The sequence below is a fragment of the Phoxinus phoxinus genome, assembly GCF_949152265.1.
Source record: "Phoxinus phoxinus genome assembly, chromosome: 22".
Lineage (NCBI taxonomy): Eukaryota > Metazoa > Chordata > Actinopteri > Cypriniformes > Leuciscidae > Phoxinus > Phoxinus phoxinus.
The window spans coordinates 12,887,815-12,913,146 of NC_136897.1; the positions used below are offsets into that span (position 1 = coordinate 12,887,815).

General features: G+C 38.0%; 1 protein-coding gene across 7 annotated transcripts in view; it reads left to right on the forward strand.

Moving 5' to 3' along the window:
• Positions 1-1,609: 1,609 nt before the first annotated feature.
• slc4a10a (solute carrier family 4 member 10a) overlaps positions 1,610-25,332 on the forward strand; it is a 43,668-nt gene continuing 19,945 nt past the window's right edge. For 2 of the 7 annotated variants that reach the window (XM_079597212.1, XM_079597211.1), the window contains exons 1-2: positions 12,454-12,809; positions 24,317-24,398. In XM_079597212.1, coding sequence (XP_079453338.1) covers positions 12,768-12,809; positions 24,317-24,398 — 124 coding nt within the window. In that variant the 5' untranslated portion in view covers positions 12,454-12,767. Of the gene's footprint in view, positions 1,858-7,761; positions 7,789-12,439; positions 12,810-24,316; positions 24,399-25,332 lie in introns of those variants that run through there. The other 5 variants (XM_079597210.1, XM_079597207.1, XM_079597213.1 and 2 more) reach the window with 5 other exon arrangements.

The window sequence follows — 25,332 nt, forward strand, 5'->3', positions numbered from 1 at the left end:
GTTTCTTATTTAGTGATGTATTATTTGCATTACAACATTGCATGTTGGTGTGAGTGTGTAATACTTCACAACACTGACACCTAGCGGCGAATGCAAGAACGAGCTTCCGAATGCTGTCTACGAGGGCTGTGTAAGCAGCTGACCTGGTTTTGGGACACACCGCTTGCTTGCTTATGTGTCCTTGAACCGGAGGAAATTAGAGTTTAATTCTACCATAAGCAAAAGGCTTAAACACGGAAGCAGAATCTATCACTAAATGCCGTTACAAACTCTCTATTACAATAAAGGGATCAAGTGAAGAATGGAGCTTCAGCAGCTGTTGAACCAGAAATAACCAGGACCCACCTAAACAAAGCAACAACTGTTTCTTACATATATGTTTATATATATATATATATACATATATATATCTTTATATGACTTGGATTAGGCCTACGTGAATTGTATAAACTATTTTTATTATGGTGCTTTTAATGTGTTTTCCCCTCGTTTCCCTGATAGCACACCTAGATCACGGAAACGTCTATTTGATGTCTGCATTACATCTGCAAGATGTATTTTTTTTAGAGTGTTTGCTCATCTGCATATGCATCTAAGACATTTCCTGTCTATAAGACGTACACATTTAGAAAATGTCTTTGAGATGTTTTTTTTATTTAGAATGTATGTAAAATGCCTTTTTCTGATACATTTAGATGTTTGTGCACAGCAGATATCTTCCAGATGAAGCGCTCTATTAGCAGACATCTTAGAGATGTATAGGCCTACCTGTGCTATCTGGGTTTTAGGCATACTTTTTAGGCATATCCTTTTTTTTTTGTCCCAACGAAAAATAACTATCTGGATTTCGAAAAACATGAAGGTGAGTAGCATAAATAACGAAAGCATTTCCTTGCAACTATTTCAAGTAATTCGTGTAGCATATATATATAACGCCCACAAGATGGCGTAAAAGATTGCTGATAGTTGTTGAAGTCCCGCGCGTAAAGCACTTTAGATAAACTGTATGCCATTGGTAGATAGGCTTTATGTAGGCTATCTATATGCGGGTTTGTAAATAAAGCACAGAGAGAGAGAGAGTTTGGAAGGATTTATATTTGAAAGTCAATTTCAAGGCACAGTAGGCTAGCCTATGCTATTGCATTTCCACTATTATTGCCTAGAAACAATATATAGTTCATTTTGTGATTATTTTTTATTTTATGTTAGGCTATATCTTTTAATATCTAAGTAGCCTAACAGCACTATAGCCTACAATAGAGAATAGCTACACGCTTTTAACCAAAAATCCTATTACTGAAATGTTTATGCTATTTCTAGAAGGTCTGACTCGTAAAATCGTCAGTTATAGGTTATTAAAACATTTTTGACCGAATTGAAAAACCCAGTTTATTTAGTTGTAGCCTAGGCTATAACCTGAGGCACGTTTTTTGTTCGTCTTTAACCTGTTCGCATTTTTTGAACTCAGCGCGTTCTATAAATAATATTCTCACACTGTAGTAAACCTAAGTCTCAAGTATCCGTTTGTCCCCGGAGTGTTTAATCCATTTACCCATGGCGTCCCGGTGGTTTCTGTTAACTCACGTGCTGCCGGTCGCAGGTTGCGTCACGCGAGCGCAAATGACACGCTGAAGGAGCGCACGCACGGACGCGCGCGAGTGAAGAAAAAGCGAAAAAAAAACAACGGTCACTTCACCGCTACCGAAACCGCATCAATATACATGACATTTTTTTCTCCCCCTTCAAATCAGTATTTTGGAGAAAATTCACCACAGACGACCAAGACAAAGCTAAGCCAAAATATCAGGGATGGATGTGAAAGATCAAGGAGCGCAGATGGAGCCGCTTCTTCCTGCGGTAAGAACCAGTTTCATCTTTCATGTGGGATCCATCAATGGAAGAACAATGCCATGATGCTGTTGCGTGTCGCGGAAAAGAGGGTTCGGTGGTTCGAGTTGCATTGGGTTAGAGCCCATTATGGGCATCATTCACCCACCACCATTGGAAGACATTGTGTTTTAATTATTCATGGCACCTTTAATACAGACTCATTTAGGCTTCTTGGAAAATGGCTCATGTTACATGGACATGGCGTTTGGGGGACTAAGGTTCACACCAGCTTGCGTGGATTGTGCATTTAATTACACACGTTTAGTATTTTGTATTGATGTGTGTGTGTGTGTGTGTGTGTGTGTGTGTGTTCAGCATTCTCATGAGTTGCATAAATCAAATTTCCCCTGCATTACTCTTGAATTTGGTGAGGCCTTCACATGTTTGAAACGAGATTCCACCTGTTCACCTCTTTTACATTTTTTTTTTTTTTTTTTGCCATGGATATGTAATATTTATGGTTGGAGAGACCATATGAAAAAATAAAAGAGACCGTTCCAGCTTAGGCTCATTGGAAAAACGTGCCACCTGCATTTATGTAAAACTCATACCAACTGCGTAGATACAACTTAGTGCAGTTTCCAGCTGAAATGAACACTAATGGCAATAAAACACCAACATCCTTTATTCCCTTTCACTTATATTATGATTACATTGGCAGATTTTCGATACATTTAGTTTTGAACGTGTTTTGAACACTTTTACCATAGTGCATGAGTTGTAAACTAATACATTTTGGACATCTGTCACATAACTACCTTCTTATGGCTTTTTGACGTAGTAAACTTGCAAGCTGAAATGCCATGGTTGCTTAGTGCCACTAACCAGACATTTAATTTCCGAACTTGTGTGATACGATTTAATATGATTAAAACTGAATGTGCTTTTAGCGGCACTCATTGGACACCACACTTTGAAATTGTCGCAAAACGTGCAAGAAGCAATGTAATAGGCTATGCAGAAATGTCACCACACGCATGTTTCCCCCCCATTGAGCCTGGGTTGGATAGTTTATCAAAACATTTAATTAATAATTTATTGATATCATTTTAAACCTGCATGACATTATTTCTTCTTTGGGAAAAAAAGAAGTAGTTTTGAAAAATGTCCCTAACCCTAACCCTACCTGTAGGAGGTGGTCGGAGATCGGTTGCTCTGGAATGTGAAAGCAACTTGGCTTCGCACTTGTTCAGGAACTGCGCACAAAGGCCTGGAACAAAGGCACTGAAAGTTAGCGAGGTCCAATTATTTTGGACCCCATTGACTTTCATTGTACAGACAAAAACAGTCGTTCTTCACAATATTGTGCTAAGCAGAAGAAAGTGTGTGCGACATTAGTTGACCACTTGTCAGAACATTGTGGGTCATGTGGTTTATAGCCAAAACACCTGGATTAATCACAGCATATTGCTTTTCATGGCTTTTCCAGCCGGTTTCTCATAATCTGTTGGTTAAGTGACCCCAAAACAAGCAGCGCTCTCTAGCCTCTTACTGTAATTGCTTTTCATCCCTGCAAAAAAAAAAAGAAAAGAAAAGATTTGATCAACCCAAAGAAGCAGCAGCAGCCATCTTAATATGGGTAATTTCCAGGGTCTCTGCTCTGTGACAGTTTGGGACTGGAGTTGAGAAGAGTTGGCCAACGTCTTATTGATTCTGCCATCCATGCAGTCCTAAGCAGAGACACACACTCATTTGGCTCCTCAGAATATATTCACAGCTAAACACACTCTGCTTGTGGTTTGCATTCCTGTCTAAGCCCTTACGTGCACGCTTCAAAGGATTCCAAACGTTGCTAAGAGCAGTGTACACTTACAAAATCCTTAAGTACAGTTTGTGTATATGCAGCACACAGCCTTTACTCCGACTATTTGAACACTCATTTGAACTGTAACCATGTAATAAACGCATCCGAAAACCCAGACTTTCAGTATAGCGTAGCGCAAGACAAAAAGCAGATGCTGCCTTCAGAAATACACCAAGCGGATATTCATAGTGTTGAAGAATGTGTTGGAAGTTTCCATTCCATTATTTTTGTGGAAACTGAGACATTTTCTTTTGTCTGCTGAATAGGAAGTATAAACAGCATTTATTTGAAATGCAAATCTTTTGCAAAATTATAAGTCTTTACTGTCACTTTTGATCAATTAGCTGCATCCTTAACAGCCCCAGTTAAGTTAAATGATCCATTTTTGCGATTTTTCTATATTTATGTCGCAAAGGTTGAAAAATTGAACAAGAAGTATACAGTATAGAAAGGCTTAAAAAATGCTGCTCAAATATAAATATAAAAGAGTAAAAATATGTTTTTTTGTGATCTTTTGGCTGAGCTTAGGGACAGATTGAACAACGTCACTGGCAGAGATCCAACGGTCGGTTGAATTGTTTCTGGTGCGCCGATTGTATCCACTGGGCTGGTATCTGTAGCTCTCAATGTGAGCTGAACTGATGCCAGTGATCTGTGTCCCAGAGGGCCTTTTCAGACCATCAGAAGTCAGTGTCCGCTTAGCTGCAGCTGGTGCCCTGAATGCTGCTGTGTGTGTGTGTTTGCGCGTGCGTGTGTGCGCGCATGTGCGTTGAGATTAAACAGGTCAAAGAAAAGTTAAAAAAAAATCTTTGTCCTTTAGCCTTAACACAGAAATTACATACTGTATGTTCACATATATCAAAATGGGAGGTTTTTTTTAGTGAATGTCTGTTAGCATTGAGGTTGTTTATATTTTTGGAGTGTCTATTTACACTAAGTGCAAATAGGCCGCCTTGTTGGCAGAGGCTATTTACACCAACTCCACCCACCAATGTCTGGTTGGGCCAGATAAAAGTACAAAAAAACACCTGTGACCTCCTGTCAGCCGCAGTGGCGTAGGGTGTAAGGTGCGTTGCAGATACTTTTGATGTGATCCACCTGAGTTCGAATCCGCATTTTGCCAGACTTGCATTTCTCCCCTTTCCCATCGCATATCAGTTTGGAAAGGCATTTATTTACAATAAATTATGTGAAAAGTGGAATTAAAGTGCCTAACGGTTATTTAATAGTAAAGTGTTTATCGGGTAGGGTTAGGTTGTAAGTGTAGGGAGGGCTTTACTGTCCTATTAAGGTGCATTTATTAGAAGTGCCAGAATTCCATAACTACTAGAACTGCCACAAGCGATCATTTTGACCGCTAGATTCCAAACTCTATATCTTTAATGATGATAAATACCCAATTGAGAGATTAATGCATTTGTTGTATTAGGATATCTTTTAAAAACAAAACAACACCAAACTGTACATTTAAACAAGTTTAATTATACATTTATAAATAATAATATCTTTAGTAGCCTACCGTATTTATTGCATATTTACAACAGATAGGCCAGATATTCCTTATCCATTCAACATAATTTTAATATAAAGAAAATAGTCTAATAGCTCGGATAAAATAGAGAATATCTACGTAAATAGATAACGTAGTCAGGTATTATTAGCCTATTTCTACAGATAGGCTATATTTCAATATCCATTCAACATAACTCAGAACAAGATAATAACAACTAAAATTTAATTATAAATACATTTTATTTTAATATAGTAACAGAGAAAATAGTCGAATAACTCGTATATAGGCCTAATAGAGAATATCTACGTAAATAGATAACGTAGTCAGGTATTATTAGCCTATTTCTGATAAACAAATTTAATCTAATATACGTTTTGTTTGTAGAAATTAGTATATATGCAAACACTCAGGACCGCTACTGACCATATTTGTTGACAGTGAGAGAGACAAAGGTCAACCGTGGGAAATGTAACAAAATAATAGCCTAACGCGAAATTCAGTGCGGTCAATATGACCGTCTGGCCGAATAGGTATGTTCAGTTGTTTTTTTGCCTTATGTGTAATTTAAATGAAAATCATTTTAAATGAAAATACAGACACTTTTAGGAAAAGTCAGGTACCAGCAGGATTTTATTTATTTTTTCAACAAAGTTATTGCAGAAATAAAATTCACAATGACCGCCATGGCCGTTCTAGTGTTAATAAATGTAATCATTCACACTCAATATGTTATTGCATACTGTTTCATAATCTACCAAAATACTGCCGTGCAAATAGTATCTAACTACTATTTACACTTATTACAAAGAAAATACTCTAATTTTACGTGGTGTAAATAGAATCTACCGCTATTTGCACTTACTGTATGTAAATTGCATATCACTAAGAAAATACTGCTATTTTCACTTAGTGTAAATAGTATCTTAGTGCAACTAAATTTTATTCGCACCTCAGTGTATTGTGGTATATTATAAAACAGTATGAAATAACAAATGATTCAGTTTCATATGATTTAAAATAAAAAATTAAATCATAAATGGGTGCTGCTTTATTGGGACATTACTTGTCCTTGTCCCTAAAGCCCTCCCCTACACCTACTGTACCCCTAACCTTACCCATTAAGCACTTTATTTCCACTGAAACATGGGTTGAGGATCCAAATGCAGTTTATTAGGATAATCCACAATCGTAATCCATACAACAGGCTTAAGGTCAAAACCACAGAGCAAACCAAAAACCACAGAGCAAACCAAACAGATAATAACAATAGTCCAAGGCACAGGCAGATCATCAAGACCATGACACGTAAACCAGAAGTAGCACTCAGAAATGCAGTGCAACACACACAAGACTAAGGCTACGTTTACACGTGGCCGGCTATTTTCATAAACGGACATTTCACCCCTCTGCGTTTTCAAGAATAACATCGTGCACACCTGTCAGTTTTCAGAAAAGTGTTAGTTTACACAAACCCGTGTATATGCCGTCAAGAGCATGCCAAACCTGTAGGTGGCAGTGTAACGAGAAGCTCAGGCCCACGTTAGCCAATCAGAATCCCAAATTGTCACATACTGTGACGTCGGCTGCCTAAAACTCTGCCTTTTCTCAGTTTACGTGCAAACAAAGTTTAAAAAAATCTCCACTCTGGCCGGAGTTTTTAGAAAGAATCGTTTTCAGAGGCGAATTCTGTTAGTTAATTTATGGCAATGGACTTAGAGAGGAGTGCCCTCTGGTGGGTATCAAGGGCACTCCAGGTGGTGATCGTGACAAAGGGTGAGATCGGAAAAAGTCGGATTCGAAATTAGGCCGGCCATGTCACAAGCTAACGCCAGCCGCCTTGCTCTCCACACCACTGTTCCTGTTGTTATCAGTATTTCTTTAGAAGTTGTTTTCCGGCTCAATCAGACAATGGTGGGTGGAGTTAGTGTAAACAGCCTCTGGCAACAAGGCAGGCTATTTTTTACTTGGTGGAAATAAGCACTGATGATATCATGGAGAGAGTAACCTCTTGACTGTGTCAAGGTCAAGATGTCTCTTAAAATATCAGATAATTCACCAAGGCAAGGTTAGTTCATATTGTAAAATGTCATGTGGTGTGACTCCCCCAAAACTTTGAATTTAATTTATGAATTGATAATTTATGATATTTGTCAAAATACTTTTTATCTAGAAACATATATTTTTAACTTAAATTATTATTAAAATGTGTACACTCACATGTATTTAAGGTGTAAGAAAAATACACTATTTCACACTTGATGGTTACACCACATGACATTTTTAGAGTCGAATGTCAACCTTTCTTGAAAAGGTTTTTCAAAACCACATGAAACCAACAAGCACATAATACATTTCTATTAAATTGTTTTAAACTAGTTTATTTTGGACCGTGTTGTTGTTGTTGTTGTTGTAATGTTTCATGCATTAACATTGAAAACATTGCAGGTAGGTTGTAAAAGTCTGAGATATTTCTGACTGTAATGATGTGTATTGTGTAAAACTCAGTGATGGTGTGTGTGATTTTTTCTTTTTTTGCCTTTCTGCTCCTCTGCAGGTTCAAAGTCCTGCTAGTGATAACGGGGTGAGTCCCAGTTCTTTATTTCCTATGTTATGCTTTTCACCGCATGCACAATGCAGTGAATTTTTGAATTAATTACTGGTTTGTTTGCGAGAGTCTTCTCTTCTTCATGCATTCAAATGATGCGATTTGTTGTGACTGATTGTCAGTCAATTTTTAATGTCTCCATGTGAGAGTGACACCGCTTGACTGGATATTTGTAGACATGCCGTAAAGCTTGTCACTTACTGTTAATTCAAATCTCCATCCACAAGCTTTTGGTCAGCGGTACAGTCGAAGAGATATTGAGATGTTTTAGGCAGCAATCTTTGTTTAGTCTAGAGTAGCTGTGAGTCTAAAGAGAGAGAGGGGACAGCTTGTAGTTTTGGTCATATAGTGAGCTGGAGAAGAGCCAGTGTGAGCAGACGGCGTGACCGGGGGAAACATGCGGCTCTGGAGGACATAGAGCTCTGAGACCTGTGGGGGACCTCAGCATGCTACACGTCTCCATAACCAGAGATTTAAAGGACTGCATGCACGATTCATCACTCTAATAACCAAACACACCCTGCTTAAAAGCCCACAGAGCTCGTGGGAATGTCATCATCCAAGTGTTGGTTAGTCAAATGCTGCGCCTGAGAGGTTTTGCTGGAAATGGCGATTCACAAGAAAGTGTAAACTATTACTAATGCTATTAAAAATATATATATATTTGTTTTTTTTGTTATAGACACATAACACATTTTATTTGTTTAGATATAGTTCATTAAAAACCAATCATATTAAAATAATACATTTTTGTTTCTATATCTAGCCTATATACCACCGGCAACTTTATTAGGTATACCTGTTCAACTGGTCGTTAACGCAAATATCTAATCAGCCAATCACAGTGTAGCAACTCAATGCATTTAGGCATGTAGGCATGGTCAAGACGATCTGCTGAAGTTTAAATTGAGCACCAGAATGGAAAGGAAAGGTGATTCAAATGGCTTTGAACAGAGAATAGTCTGAAAAAGAAAAAATCTCCAGTGTGCGCCAGTTCTGTGGGCAAAAGGGCCTTATTGATGTCAGAGGAGAATGACCAGACTGGTGGTTCGAGCTGATAGAAAGACAACAGTAACTCAAATAACCACTCGTTACAACTGAGGAATGCAGAAGAGCATCTCTGAATACACAACATGTCAAACCTTGAAGCAGATGGGCTACAGTTGCTGAAGACCACACCGGGTGCCACTCTTGTCAGCTAAGAATAGGAAACTGAGGCTACAATTTACATGGGCTCACCAAAATTAGACAAAAGAAGACTGGAAAAACATTGCCTGGTCTGATGAGTCTCGATTTCTGCTCCGACATTCAGATGGTAGGGTCAGTATGTTCAACAACATGAAACATGGACCCATCCTGCCTTGTATCAATGATTCAGGCTGCTGGTGGTGGAATGGTGTGCAATATTTTCTTGGCACACTTTGGGTCCCCTAATACCAGCATTGTTTAAATGCCAGTAACTACCTCAGTATTTTTGCTGACCAGAAAGAAGGGGGTCCAACCACTGATCTATATAAATGACTGGATTGCTCATGACGTCATTAAAGCCACCGTGCCACCATATTGATATTCCCTATGGTCTCAACAGCTTTGTGAATAGATTTTAAGAAAAAAACTCCACTCTTACTGCTATTTTGGAGAACTCTTAGTGGTAAGATAAAATGTTTTATGAATATGGCCCCTGATGTATGTACATAGACCAGATGGATTGCGAAGAGAGCTTACAATGTGAATGATCTCCAAATCATAGTCAAATGATGTCTTGCATATTATTTCTAAAAAGTGTATTAAAACAAAGAAGCCTGTAAACAGGTGTCACGGTAGGCTGTGCAAGGAAGCACATGACTAAGGAGAATACACAGAATAGTCTTTAATCCAAACATTACAGCAAAGCCTGGGAAACAACCTCTTTAAAGACACCGAACAATGAACTGAAGGAAGTCAGGGCCTAAATACACAGAGGAACAAAAAAGCGAATTACTTGAGCAACAGGTGAACGAAAAAATCAATCAAGGGAACAAACTGGCACACACTAGGAAACTGGGTCCAACAGGCAAACAGGCACAGAGCTAAGGGGATGTTTACACAACAATTATATTGAACTCTATTACCGGTATATAGAGATTTCCTGCCCATGGTCCCCATTTACAGTCATTCTACAAGTAGCTTTGACATTTTGCAAGCACATATTTTATGTTCAAGGAAGAAAGTCTTTTTAGATTAATTTCTGCTTGTCTATTCCGCTAAGGTTTTTGGTATTCTGAACTTGCAATGATTCGTTTTCGAATGTGGTCGTATAAGATCAAAGAACCTGAAAAAAATTCTCTCTTAAAAAGTTTTTCCTTTGAGTTTTCCACGTACAGATGATACCATTGTCAAAACGATTCTCATTCACATCCGCGAAAAAGACTAAAAACTATTCACGTTTTTGTTGTTTGCACAGAGACTGTTTTAAAAAAACGTGCACTTTGAAACCCGTTTTCAAAAGTTTGGGTTTTCAGGCACCCAAAACGCCATTGTCGTGTAAATGAATGGCCAGTTCATTTTAGTTTTTAGTTGAAAATGGTCATGTAAACAGCCCCTAATGCACAAGGAAACAGAGCCAATACAGAACAGAATAAAATATAACAGTTACTACTGGAAACTTAGACCAATCAGGTCTGACTTTTTTTTAATGGGTCTTTGAAGGGGTCATCTCAAAAGGAATCATTTTCCTATTTTTTTTAGCTTATTGTACTATGAAAATATACAGTAACTTTTAGAGCTCAAATATTCCTTCCCAGTTCAAAAGAGCATTTATCTCAGCTGAAAAGACATCTGACGTTAGAAATAATAATAAATGCCCTATACCGCCTACATTTGCACATCAGCAATGCCTAAAGGAGAAACAGCTTTAAAAAGAGGCTGATATTTAAGGATGAATCAGTTAAAGGAACAGCAGCAAAAACAACAGCCTCTTTATCCAAGGCCCTGTTCACACACTTACCCGTTTACACCTGGTGTTTTATCCTTCTCTTTCTCTTTTACTTTCAACCACTTCTGTTCTGATTTTTTTGAGGAGAGAGTCAATGGACAGGTAAATGTATGTTTTTTCAGATCTTTTGATATAATAGACAAAATAAGCTTGTGTAATTTGCGCACGGAGAGGACGGAAAAACATACCGAGAGCTTTAATTTCGGCTCTGATAGCCACAAGACCATGCCGAAAGCTGTGACTATGTGTTAGAAATCATGTTGAGAGAACATTGGACTTTGTGTGTTTTTCATCTTCAAGCCAAACTTTGGTCTTCAGCCGACAAAGTTTAATTCCCATCTGACCAGTGCGCTTCTCATAATGTTTACGTATTAGTTCAGTAGGTGGAGAGTATGCGTCTTTTGTGGCTGTTAGAACACATTCGACCACATGACCCAGCAATATCCCGCATTTCACCGTCTAGGTTTACTATAGACCCAGATATAGTCCATCTATGCATAACCCACTTCTAGCCAAAATAAGCTTGAATTTGGTTTCATGTTGTTTTTGCCAAAATAACTTGCGAGATGTATGATAATCATGTAAGCAAAGTCAGTGATTACAAGGTGTTTGGTTTTATTTCTTTGGCCATGGTTAGACGTCTATTATATTTTCACTGACAGCCCAAATTTTGTCTTGTTTTAGCCTAGACATCAGGGCTGTGTTTGTACGGTTAGACGTCTTTTTGGGGAGCGCCGTTTACACTACGAAAGCAATCCTGTCAAATGCGTTTTCAACTACTTCTAGAAAAGGTCGAAAGTGGACAATCTCAAAACATTTTAGAGCCCGTTTACACCTGAATTTTACGTCGTCCACATGTGATCTGGTCGACCAAAACACAAAACGAATTGTCAGTCAAGTCAAGTCAAGTCACCTTTATTTATATAGCGCTTTTTACAAAACCGATTGTATCAAAGCAGCTTCACAGTGATAACATGAAAATAATACAAAAAACAATTTCATCATCCACCTTTAAGGCAGATCTATAATATTGTTGAATATTAAATGTCCCCAACTAAGCAAGCCAGAAGGTAAGGCAACAGCGGCAAGGAACCAAAACTCCATCAGTTGACAGAATGGAGAAAAAAACCTTGGGAGAACCCAGGCTCAGTCGGGGGCCAGATCTCCTCTGGCCAATGAGTGAACAGTGTATGATTATGATTCAGGAGCATTACAGGTCAGAAGTTCAGAATGAATCAAAGTATTCACAAATTGTGACTCGTTTTGACTAAAAGAATATCTAACTGAATCTTTTCGATTTAAATAAAATTCCGGAATTTAATTTGATTTCAGTTCAATTCTCAGGGATGCACAACCCTTGTTGTAACATCTGAAAAATGGAAAAGAAAAAAATGGTTTTGCCTGTAGCATTTAGATGTTTGCTTGTTTTGTAGACAAAATCTTAAAATTGATCCTGATAGGACAAATAACTCCTATATTCCAAATATTTTATAGACATCTAGCTTTAATTGGCTCCTAAAAATTAAACATCAGTCTGTGTGTCTCTAAAAAGGTTAAGAAGGAAATACTACATTTCCCATCATGCATTAGACACATAAGGATGTTGATGTTTTAGCTGGAATACTGAGGGGAGGGAGCTCAAGAGCTGTGCGCACACCATTCAAAACACTCACACGCAGAGCGTGAATCACACACGCGCTCATACAGCCCGAGCTCAGACACCAGTCCACGCAGCCAGTGATGTCGGCACTCTAATCTCCGCTCTGATTGGTGGTGGGACGTCTGTCAAACACAGGCTTCACGTCTCGATCTCAACAGTTGGACAACACAGCCCCGGCGAACAGGGTTACTGCCGTGTCAGAAGGGTTAGTGCGGCGAGAGGTGCGCAGAGGAACCTCAGCTGCTGTCTGGTGCATCCTCTCCGCGAATTTCCTCACATTGGGATAAGGGACAGTCGTCGGGACTCGCTGCAGAAGACAGCATGCAGCACAGATCCTCTGAAAATACTGGCTTTAACTGTCAGGTAGGATGGAGCCTGAGTGTCTCGCCTGTGTCCTTGAGAGTGTTTGCGTGTGTCTGTAGAGACGTGGTTGATTCAGCGTTGAGTTATTGTTATATAACGGTTAAAGATGTGTTTTTCATCTTGGTTGTGTCAGGTGCACCTTCATCTTCTTCTACCCTCTTTCTCTGTTTGCGTCTTCTAGAAGCTATTTTGGTACCTCTTCTCCTTCCACAGTTTCACATTGTTCTCTCTCTTCGCGTCCTTTTCATCTTTCTCTGTTTTCTGTGAGGGAAAGGAATTATATCTGGTTGTCGGAGGGGGTTTGTTTTGATCCAGCTCCCTCAAACGGAAGGGATGAGCTTCAGAAGGAGCATATGTAAAGCAAATGTGTGTGAGCATTTATTCTGAGGGCATACATAGCATATGTGGACCGGAAGAGGAGGACGACAAGGTCAGAGGAAGAAAACGTATCTGACAGTAGAAAATATTTAGGTCGATGATGGATGAAGCTGCAAACGTGGGTTTTAATTATGCTGATGAAGCACGGGCTGTTTGTGTGAGCGTCATGCTAGTGCGCGCCACTTTCGGCTTTCTAGAAGGATGCTGATGCTGATCCTTCCATTGCCATGGTAACCAGAGCCATCTGTAGGGATCAGTCCCGCTGCTGTCGACCAATTGAATGGCTCAGATCCCATTCATCCCCCCTCAGTCTCTTCAGCCGTCCCAGTAATCCCCTCTCTCAATGCTCACGGTTGTTACTGCATGATCACGCGGTTTTGAAGGCTCACATGCAGGGAAATCTCTTGGACAGACGAACAGAGTTGGCGAATAACGTGACCCATGGCAGGTGACACGTTGTTCTGTTTCGGCTGTTAAAAGGGTCTGGCGTGATGATCTGGCACTGAGCTGAAAAGTGATTTTTTATGTAGATGACTGCATCCAGCAAATGCAGTTTATCGTTTAATAAAGTTCCACAGGCAGAAGTGGGTCACAAGGTACCGTGACCCAGAAAACTGCAGAGCTGAAGAAGATTAACAGAAAGTGATAGCATTCCGGTGTGCAAAGGCCTGTTTACGGTAAATCTGGTGGGACTAAGAGACACAAAATTATAAAATGACCTTCTTGAACCAAATGTTTTTGCACCAAAGTCATTCGTACCGTATCTGATATTGAAAAAAGATTGGATACCTGAGTGAATGGACGATGTTAGATATACAGTATATACGCTAGGCTATATTACAGATTTTTCGATACTTGTCGAAAATGTAGGCTATTGAAATTGGTTGATTTCTGTATTTTTTTGTATTATTTAAATGCTATTATAGTATTAGTATATAGTATTTATAGTATTAAATAATAGTTTTTATTTATATTTTTAATTATATTTTATTGTTTTCAGTTTTAGTGATTTTGTTGTGTTTGTGATTTGAGATTTTAAATATTTCTAAATAGTTTTAATTTATTTTTAATTCAGTTTAATTTTGATTTCAGTTAGTAATTTTAGTTTAGATTTATTAGTTATTTTCAAAAATTTTGTTTAGTTTAAGGTTTATTTATATAAAATGTTTTATTTAAAGGGTTAGTTCACCCAAAAATGAAAATTATGTCATTATTTACTCACCCTCATGTTGTTCCATACTTGTAAGACTTTCGTTTATCTTTGGAACACAAATGAAGAAGTGTTAATGAAATCTGAGTGATTTCTGTTCCATCCATTGACAGTCTACTCAACTACCGCTTTGATGTTTCAAAAAGTTCATAAAAAGATCGTAAAACTAACATCAAACGTGCTGCGTAACATGAGAATGAACCTCATTGGTTCTTGCAGAAGCTCAAACGTGCCATGTCACACGAGAATGAACCTCATTGGTTCATGCAGAAGCTCAAACGTGCTGCGTAACACGAGAATGAACCTCATTGGTTCATGCAGAAGCTCAAACGTGCTGCGTAACATGAGAATAAACCTCATTGGTTCTTGCAGAAGCTCAAACGTGCTGCGTAACACGAGAATGAACCTCATTGGTTCTTGCAGAAGCTCAAACGTGCTGCGTAACAAAAGAATGAACCTCATTGGTTCTTGCAGAAGCTCAAACGTGCTGCGTAACACGAGAATGAACCTCATTGGTTCTTGCAGAAGCTCAAACGTGCTGCGTAACAAAAGAATGAACCTCATTGGTTCTTGCTGAAGCTCAAACGTGCTGCGTAACACGAGAATGAACCTCATTGGTTCATGCAGAAGCTCACATTTGCTGCTTAACATGAGAATAAACCTCATTGGTTCTTGCAGAAGCTCAAACGTGCTGCGTAACACGAGAATGAACCTCATTGGTTCATGCAATAGCTAACATTTGCTGCGTAACATGAGAATGAACCTCATTGGTTCTTGCAGAAGCTCAAACGTGCCATGTAACACGAGAATGAACCTCATTGGTTCATGCAATAGCTAACATTTGCTGCGTAACATGAGAATGAACCTCATTGGTTCTTGCAGAAGCTCACATTTTCTGCGTAACATAAGAATAAACCTCATTGGTTCTTGCAGAAGCTCAAACGTGATGCGTAACACAAGAATGAACCTCATTGGTTCTTGCAGAAGCTCACATTTGCTGCGTAACATGAGAATGAACCTCATTGGTTCTTGCAGAAGCTCAAACGTGCTGCGTAACACGAGAATGATCCTCATTGGTTCTTGCTGAAGCTCAAACGTGCTGCGTAACATGATTCTTGCTCATCAAGCAAACATGACCTTCCGTTTTCCACAACTAATGTGTGAGTTGATGAATGTTTATATGTGAATAAAAGCCTAAATTCAATCTGTTTATCATATGAAGCAATCGTATCTCTTCAAAAAATTTAACTAAACCACTCGATTCATATGGATTAGTTTTACGATCTCTTTATGAACTTTTATTCATATATATATAACCCTATAAGCTTTGTCAATGAACAATTAAAAATAAATAGTGTTAGTTTTATTTAAAGTTAACAAAATTGTTAGTCAATATCGTTAATCATTAAAATCTAATAACATTTTAATCTGTAAATGTGATTTTAGGCAAATCCCAAAATGAATATCTATTTTTTTCATACTGGACATTATAAGGTTGTGATGCCTAAATTCACTTAAATAGTATACAACTATATATATATATTTTTTTTTTGGTGTCTTATTTTTTATTTGTTTAGACAAAATAGTAAAGATAACATATTTTCAAAGATAGTATTGCTTTAACATTTATGGGCCACAATTTAATATAATATAACATGAGTTTTATCCAAATAATTTCAATAATTAGCCTAAAAAATTATCTTAACCAACAATGGATCATTGCAGTACAATGGCTTAAAGCCGATTTCAGAATGGATACACCCCAACTTCCAAGGACATTAAACTGCCCTCATCAAGAAATATTATTGGGTCTTCAACTATGCATCTAGTTGTGTGTCACCATTCAACTTCTGTTGTGTGTTTATGATGTACTTTAGAGAGAACATCGCCTGAAGGACCCTCCAGGCCCTCAGTTGCAGTTCAGCTACAGTTGACTGGATGTCCCTCCTCAGAGGTGACTCTGTCTGCTCCGATTTTAGGAATGAGAATCATTAGTCCAGTAGTATCTGATCTTGTTTCATCTCTTGCAGACCCTTCTAGAGTTACATTGTGTTGACTTCATTGTGTTATACAGTACAAATCTCAGCACAGTTCTCAGCTTGTTGTAGTTTGTTGACCACTCTTCGCATTTAGTTCACCTTTTTCGCATTTAGGGTTAGTTCACCCAAAAAGGAAAATTCTGTCCGTAATTACTCACCCTCACGTTGTTCCAACCCCCGTAAGACTTTCTTTCATCTAAGAAACAAAAATTAAGATATTTTTGATGAAATCTAAGAGCTGGCTCACTCCTTCATAGCCTGCTAGGTAATTGCATCTGCCGGCCCAGAAAAGTTAGTAAAGACATTGTTAAAATAGTCCAAGTGACTACAGTGGCTCAACCTTAAAGGGAAAATGTCCTTTTCACAAGATGTAAAATAACTCTTTGATGTCCCCAGAGTGTGTATGTGAAGTTTTACCTCAAAATACCCCACAGATATTTTATATAGCATGTTAAAGTTGTCACTTTTTGTGACATTCGTTTTGTGTCTGTCCCTTTAAATGCAAATGAGCTGCTGCTCCCGGCACAGAGGGCGGAGCTTCAAGAGCTCATGTTCTTTTACCTCACACACACACGCATGCACTGAAAATTTCAAAACCGTTTAGCCTTTTATGTTCAAACCGGAGTCGGACAATGATGGAGAGACTCAAGAAGAAGTGACAACATGTAGAAGCAACAGGACATTTCTGACTGATTAGTTGATGAATTTATGTAGCTTATGTGTAGTTATCTTCTAGTCATTGATTAGCATATTCTGTCATGATAATCTATAAATCGTGTTCAGGGGGTTTATGTATATTTTAGGCTTAGTGGTGTCACTAAACCTAGAGGAATGTCGTGTAGTCCCAACCAGCCATTTGTTGTAGTCCTTAAAAAGCAATTTCTTTCAAATATAACATCTCCCTTTGCTTTGAACTTTAAGCATTGTAACTTTGCAGATGTTTTTTTATGCTAACAGCAACATTACACAGTAACTAAAGTTAAAAAGTTAAATCATAATCAACCACCCCTTTAAGTTTATCAAGCAATGAGAATACTCTTTGTGTGCAAACCCCCCCCCCCCCCCCCCCCCCCCCCAAAATAACGACTTTATTCAACTATTAATTTTCTTCCGTGTGGGCCTCTGATGTGAGTTCACGAGAGTGTCACGCATGCGCAAGAACTGAGAAGATGTCCTTGATAACCATGAGCGTAAACCAATCCGGCATCAATCTCCTTAAGCTTTAAAGTCGCACATTACAGCTCTCTTGCTGCGGATGGAGCAGAAAAGCAACATCCGTCATGCGCACCATATATAAATGACCCTTTTATCCGCTATTAACCGTTTCCATAAGGCTGTTATGATCTAATGCTGGGTCTGATATCATAAAAAAACATGCACCATTTGATGACAGATTATACATCCTCATAATGCCTCTTTGTCTCAGCTCTATTCGAGGCTTGCGTTATTAGCGGAAGCTTTGACCGAAGTCTCCTTAGATGCAGGGAGAAGACTTTGAGAATGTCATCATGGCTAAAGAACGGAGATGTTAGTGCAAATCCAGACTGTAATTCTTACCGGATGGCACAAAAGAGCCTTTCAGAGCAGAAAATCTTCCTATTCAGTCTAATGTCTAATGAGATCCATTGCTATTCAGGAATGCTGTGTGAATATACATGTACATGCACTTCTGCAGAGTTAATGGATGCTGTTTAGAGAATACGCACAGTTGCGGCACTGGAATTTCCTGGAAGATGTCCAATCTGTCGGGACTCTACAAACTAAAGGAGTAATATAAGAGCTTAATGCATTCACAACAACATTTGTCTTTTATTTATGTTGATTTGTTTAGTTCAGTATTGTTTGAACTGAGAGGCAAATGTAGGTAGTACTGTATGTTTCTCGGCACCCACATTCAAAGTGTCCCGTCTCTATCTTTTTCCGCCTTCATCTTTCACTCCTCTTATGCTTTTAACAGTGGCCTTCTTTGTCAACGTGAAATGGGGCATGAGGACAGCAAGAGGGTGACACTGAAAGGATGAAGTGCTGGAGATACTCTCCGGCTGCTGGTGTAAGATAGGCAGCCGTTATCATCAAGTTCTGGGAGATGCGGGACAGCAAAGAATCCAGCGTGGAAAATTTGAACCTATATGGGATTTTTTAAGGAAGATGTTTGCATCTTGTGTGGTGGCTTTTGGTTGATATAATTATACAGTGATATAATAAAATATTTATTCTGAAAACAGAAATTTGGTGGGCAGGGTTATTCTTTCCCAGTAATCTGTTCGATATCAAGAAAATTAAAAGTAAAGAAAGTAAATTTAATATATTTTTTTAAATAGTTTTTATACAAAATACAAAATAGTGAATATAAAAATGTAATTTTATTTTAAAAAATGTATTCTATTTCATTGGAATAAAATAATATAATATGGAGGCAGATGTTAAATGTAACTTTAATCATAACATAAGCATAAACAACAAAAGGAAAGGAGCAGCAGCGCCTGACTGCAGCATACAAATAAAAACAGCAATGTAAAATACTTCCTACCACAGTAACATTAATAAAACTTTAATACATTAGCTGATCTATGAACATGATTCATGTCAGATTGCAGGTGAAGACGACAGCTCCCATGATTCCACGCTCATTCACTGCGCGATTTATTTCATTCTAATGAAATAGCCGCAGGTGCTAAATCACAGGTCACTTTATTTGTCAAATAAAAAATGTGGGGTAACGCAGCGTCGTTTAACCTCTGGCGGCGAAACTTACACATTGTGCCTTTAATTCACACTGTCTTTAGCTTTATACAGTATAGTCAACAAACAATAAAAAACAAAAGAAAATTAAAGAAGCAACTCATTTTACTTTCCTGATCTGACTTCTTTCCAGGAGAAACATGATATTCAGTGAGACTAAAATGTAGGACTTGATATTATCTGTTGGGAATTGATTGCATTATGAAAAGTGGGCGTTACATACCATAAGTCTAGGAGAGTGGTTGAAAATTAATAGTGATCTGTGTTGTCAGTCTGATTGTATAGACACGTTTTTTAAAAAATACTCGGAATAACATGGATTAATGAATTGTGCACAAACATATCTTCAAAATCATGTATTAAAATAAAAAAATATGGTAAATATTGATTTCATGTTGGCTTAAGCAACGTTCATATATTTAAGCCTGTGTAAATGCTATGTTTGTTAGTGTTTCTGGAAGACAGGGAGTAAAATCTGTTTTTAAGTATAAAATGAGGTCAAGACGGATTTATTTAAATATTTAAAAAACTGCAGTGGGATTCATCTCTGTTATATTGAATCTTTTTAACATCCCATTGAACTGCACTTTATTATCTCACACAGTTACATTCAGTATTTTCCAAATTATTCTGATCCTTTGTGATTTTGTTATGGCTTGAATTGTGTGATTAATTGCAATCAATTTAATTAATCTCTTAACATTATAGAATCAATTTGATTAAAATCTAAATCAATCGACAGCCCTAGTTTTTACATAACAATAGAACAAGCTCTAAATTGCTCTGCATGAAACCGGCATATGAGAGTGACCCCAATCCCTCCCCCACCCCATGTGTATGTAAATTTGTGTCCACATGTGCGAATCTGCTTCATCATTATTCAACCCGAGCAGCCGCGGTCATGTGACTCTGTGCCCGGCAAGCTGCTGAGGCTGAGAGGGACCGAACGAGAGAAGGACATAAAATGGATTACAAAGAGATGGAAAAAGAAGTGTGAAAGATTAGGGATGACAGAGCAAATCAGGAAGGACAGGACGAGGGGGATCTCAGATAATCTCAGATATAATGTCACACCTCAGCTGCAGACAGGAAGATGCTTATTAATATAAAGAGGATCAGTTCTGCGGGACACACTGATAGCTTTCATTAGTGAGGTCTGAACACACAAGGGGGCGCGATTGTGTGTGTGTGTGTGTGTGTGTGTGTTTGCACAGGTGTTATCTCAATCAAAACAATTTCTTCCCATCCATGTCTATAAGAGTAACCTCTCGCTATGTGCCGTTCTAATGACGTGTTCGACAGACGTGCTAATGAGTTATCCGAACATCTGTGTGCACGTGTGTCCTTCATCTCTCCTCCAAGAACAAGATGGAGAGATTAGGGCTCATTTTGATGACATCACAGGCAGACTGAATGGAGCTTCCCATGAGTCTGCTGGGCTGAGTTGCCATGGTAATCTATATAGTTCATCCTGGATTCCCATTTATGGTTTCCTTGCAGGCATGAGTGCTCCGCCACCACCTCAGACCACACACACACGCACGCACGCACGCATCACAGCTCAAGAAAATGACTCACTGTGGCAGTGATGCTCTGAGATTGTTTCTTTTATTAGGCAAGCATACTATTACTGATGCTGTGCTTTAAAGGGCACCTATTATGGAATTTTTAAATGTACCTTTCATGTAGTGTGTAACATAGATCTAAGTGAACAAAAACATCCTGCAAAGTTTGAAATATGAAAGTGCACCGTATATAAAGTTATTGTCTTTCAAAAGTAAGAGTCGACTCGGAGTCATTTTTATGAATCGTTAGAAGACCGAAGCTTTTTCTCTGACTAGATGACGTCAACTTGTCAAGTTATTTGAATATGATACGCCCACTTATTGCTCTCCAAGGCCAGGGAAAATATCATGGCGACGAGACACTGTGTTCTGAAGTGCGACTCAAAAGCCAACTTTTTTCATCTGCCCAAGGAGGAGCATTTGAAGACTAAGTGGATACAATTCATATAACTATACCACAGAAGTATAGTCCGAGTCTTGTGCTTTGTTCGCGCCATTTTGAAGACGATTGCTTTTTAAATGCACTCAAACTTGGATTTGCGAGCCGACTGATATTGAAGGAAGGTTCAGTTCCAAGTGTACTTGCATCAGCTTCCTCCTCCGTATCACAACCTGTAAGTGTTATGAATAATTGTTGCTTTTATGTTTTATGTAGCATGCTTAATTATTATTTTGTTTGTTGTGTAAGCACCGTTTAGCTTCTAGGTCTTCAATGGCAATTGTATTGAGATATGTGAAGTGTTTGTCGTTGTTTTCGGAGTTGTCTTAAAGAATAGAATAATACCTCGTAGTAACGTAACTGCATTTTTTTTTTTTTTGTAAAAACGTTATGTTTATGCATCGGGCTAATGCAAACAAAGACTGATTGTGCTTTTACAATATGAACTCTGGGCTATGCTCGCTAACATAACATTAAATTCTTTATCTTATTTTTAGTTTTTTACTACAAACTACAAAGCAGTGGACTATAATCATTATTATAAGTTATAACACGATTTAATTGATAAAAGCATCATTGTACTCCGTGTTAAACAATAAGTATTATCTCTGTAAACACTGCTGGGTCATCTGACCAATCACAGATTAGCGTCGCGCAAAGGAGGGGTTTGGAAAAATGAGTCGTTGAACGAATCATTTGGGAGTCGGTGAGCAAATCAGGTAAAAATAAATGCATATTATACGAAAACAAAAGTGTTTTTTGACATTGCATGCACGTAAAACTGTTGTTGGGGACTTCCTAAACAACATTAGGAACATTTTAAATGTCATAATAGGTGCCCTTTAACACTAGTGAATTTTGGTGCAGACCTGAGTCTGCATTCATAGTCTATAAACTCACTAAAACCCACTAAGGAAACCTAAGCAACCTTATACGTCCTGGCATCCACTGTATGTAATGAATGTAATAATGTAGTTGGAGTTAATCAGTACCACCTTTATGTATAAGAAATTAAGAGTGCTGAGAGTTTGACAGACATGTCAGATGGGCAACAGTCGGGTTCCGGAAGCGGGTTTATATTTTTAAATAATCGTATGTAACAGCGGAATTCCTGGTGAAAAACTACATTACCCATGATGCTGTACAGAAAGTTACACCAATCGGTGAGTTGGAAAAAGCAACATGCTCCAAAATTGCTCTTTAGCTCCCTCCACTCCCATGAAGCACCGCAAATAACATATACGAGTCGATCTCTCTAAGCTCTCAAATACTTCAATATTTTGTATATAATAAACATTTGTACAAGAAACGTTTTATATTTCTCTATCATTTTTCATTAGATTATGCTGATTAGCTAGATTGTTGTTCTTTCCCTCACTAAAATCTTTTAAGTAGACAGCCTTCCTTTGTCATTTTGTCCGATTTTCAAATTGTTTCTTCAAATTCTTCAAATTACCAAAGACTTTTAAAAAATCCCAAATGGGAAAAAAAGAATGGAAAAAATACATCTAGAGCCAACGCCGCTGAAAAAGGTGGCAGGAACTGTTGAACTCTAGAGTTAATATGGAACCTTATGATTCCTTGTTTCCACATATATCCACTGTTGCAGGATATGCTGATCTCTCCCATGATCCCCTTGGCGCTCTCACATGGACTCTCATATATATGTTGGGATGTTCCAGCACACAATTATAATCTTTTCCCATGTGGTCCGTGTCTCATCCGGCCTGAGTTCTCCTTGTCTTTTGTGCTGTGAACAATCTTGTCTTTCTCTTCTTGTGGCCCTTAATGTCGTTCATCCATAATGCCATCGTTCTTAGTGCACTCGTGTACAAGCGGATCATCTTGCAGTCATCTGTCCCTTTAAAATGAATTGCTTTGGTTCTGCTGTGGGCCGTAGCCAGATGTTACTCTAAAGACATGCAACTGATTATGTGCGAGCGGTTATTTACCCTGCTAAAGAGAATGAATGAGGACTCCATCTATTCTGGACTGTGGGTGATTTGGATTCTGAGCCACAGGCTAGTGAGACTTTGGCTTCACAGGGGACCAAAACAATGTCATTTATGTTCTGGGGACAACTAGCGGCAGGCCACATTAGTCGTCATGGAAACTGTCTGCCAAGGTTAGGCTCAGGCAGACGGCTGCTTATTTTGGGATGTCATCCATTGGTGGTGTGAGAAGGAATGAGGGTCTGTCTGTTATGGCCTCAGTGTGGCATTCATTAGGAGTAAATTATGAAACATGTATCATTAAGTGTATATTTTGCCCTGGAGACATGAATGGACCAGTGTCGTACGTATGTGACGAAGACAATCAGGGGAAAGGATTCTGACTGGTCCTGTTTGAAAGTGAAGAATGAGAATGAAAACACTTCAATGAGCTTTTGGTGTCCAGCAATTGCTTTTTTTTTTTCAATTCCTTTCAGTTGTGACTCATAGAGTCCAAACCTCCCACCTGTGCATTTGTTAAAAGTGCCTGTATGTTTCAAAACAAGTCAAGTATGGCTGCATTGACTAACCAATGAATCTGATAATAACATTAATGTATTTAGTATGTATATCTGTACACACCTTTTCAATTGTTTGGGGTCATTAAGATAATTAATAATTAAATAATTAATTATTTTGTTCAGTAAGGATGCTTAAATGGATCAAAAAAAGTGACTGTAAAATGTTTAAAGTTTTACAAAAGATTTATATTTCAAATAAATGCTGTTCTTTTGAACTTTCTATTAATCAAAGAATCCTAACAAATATATGGTTTCCACAAAAATATTACTGTAAGCAAGCTCAACTGTTTTCAACATTAATAATAATGAGAAATGTTTCTTGAGCATCATGCTGTTGTTTTTTACTGTATTTTTGATTAAATTGATGCTTTGGTTAGCATAAGAGTCTTATTTAAAAACACACAATCTTACACCTTTTGACTTTGACTTGACTTTTGAATGGCATTGTGTATGTTTATTTGTGTAAAGTTTGTTCTGCTTGATTTTTTGGATGTAGGCTTTAGGCTTAGGTTTGATATGGATTGTACGATTGTACGATGAGTTATTTGTCAGTGATCATCTATAAGATACCATGAATTTGCATGTGTGACTGTGTGTTTAATCATTATGCTTTGTTTTGCAGCGAAACGATGAGGAAGCTGTGCTGGACAGAGGTGGAACTCGCTCCATGCTCAACACGAATTTCGAGAAAGAGGAGCTGGAAGGTAATTGAAGCTTTAACACACACTTCAAACCCACTGCCAAACACACTTATAGTCAAACACACAGTCAAACACACTGCCTGATGAATTATTATTATAAAAAATAAAATTAAATGATGCTTTTAAATCAGCACAATATATTCAGATTATTCTATTTGTAGCTTTTTTGTGCAATTGTTGCATGTTGTTACTCACACCTTATAGCAGTAGAACCTTTCCCTCACAGCAAAAATGACAACAAATGATTTCTAAATTATGTATGTGTAGTCTAAAGGCCTCCGGTGAATAAAATGAGCAGCATAAAGTTGATTCTAGACATTAATAGCTCCAGAAGAGCATGTTTTGTGCACAATGCTGGGTAACCGATTACATGTAATCTGGATTACGCAATCAGATTCACAAAATTAAGTATAGTAATTATATTACATTTTAAAATACATGTAATCAGACTACAATTACTTTTTAATTGATTACATGATTAGATGTTATTCTCACAATTATTCATAATTCATTGATTCTCCCTACAGTAGGTCTGTACTACTTATTTTTTATCTTTTAAATTTTACTTTCTAAAAAAAAGACTACTGCTTATGTACATTCAGAAGGTCTTCCAGGTTTGTGGAATTGCACACACAGACCAGCCACTAGTCATGTGCCGATCATTGAAAACCGAGACCCATGCACACAGCAATTGATCTCAACATTGCATATCTAATCAGCTCCTGACGAACACATTATTTATTGTTTGAATTATCACTCAGTGAGTCATTCAAACATGTATTACATTTCATATTTACATGCAATCCAGGAATTCCCCAACTTTTTTGTCAGCTGAACATATTTACTTGAAGCCTCCCTGAAATGTTAAGTTAATAAGTTAGGTCAATAAAAATAACTAAAATTAAGTTCACGGTTCTCTGATGTTATTTAATGGTAA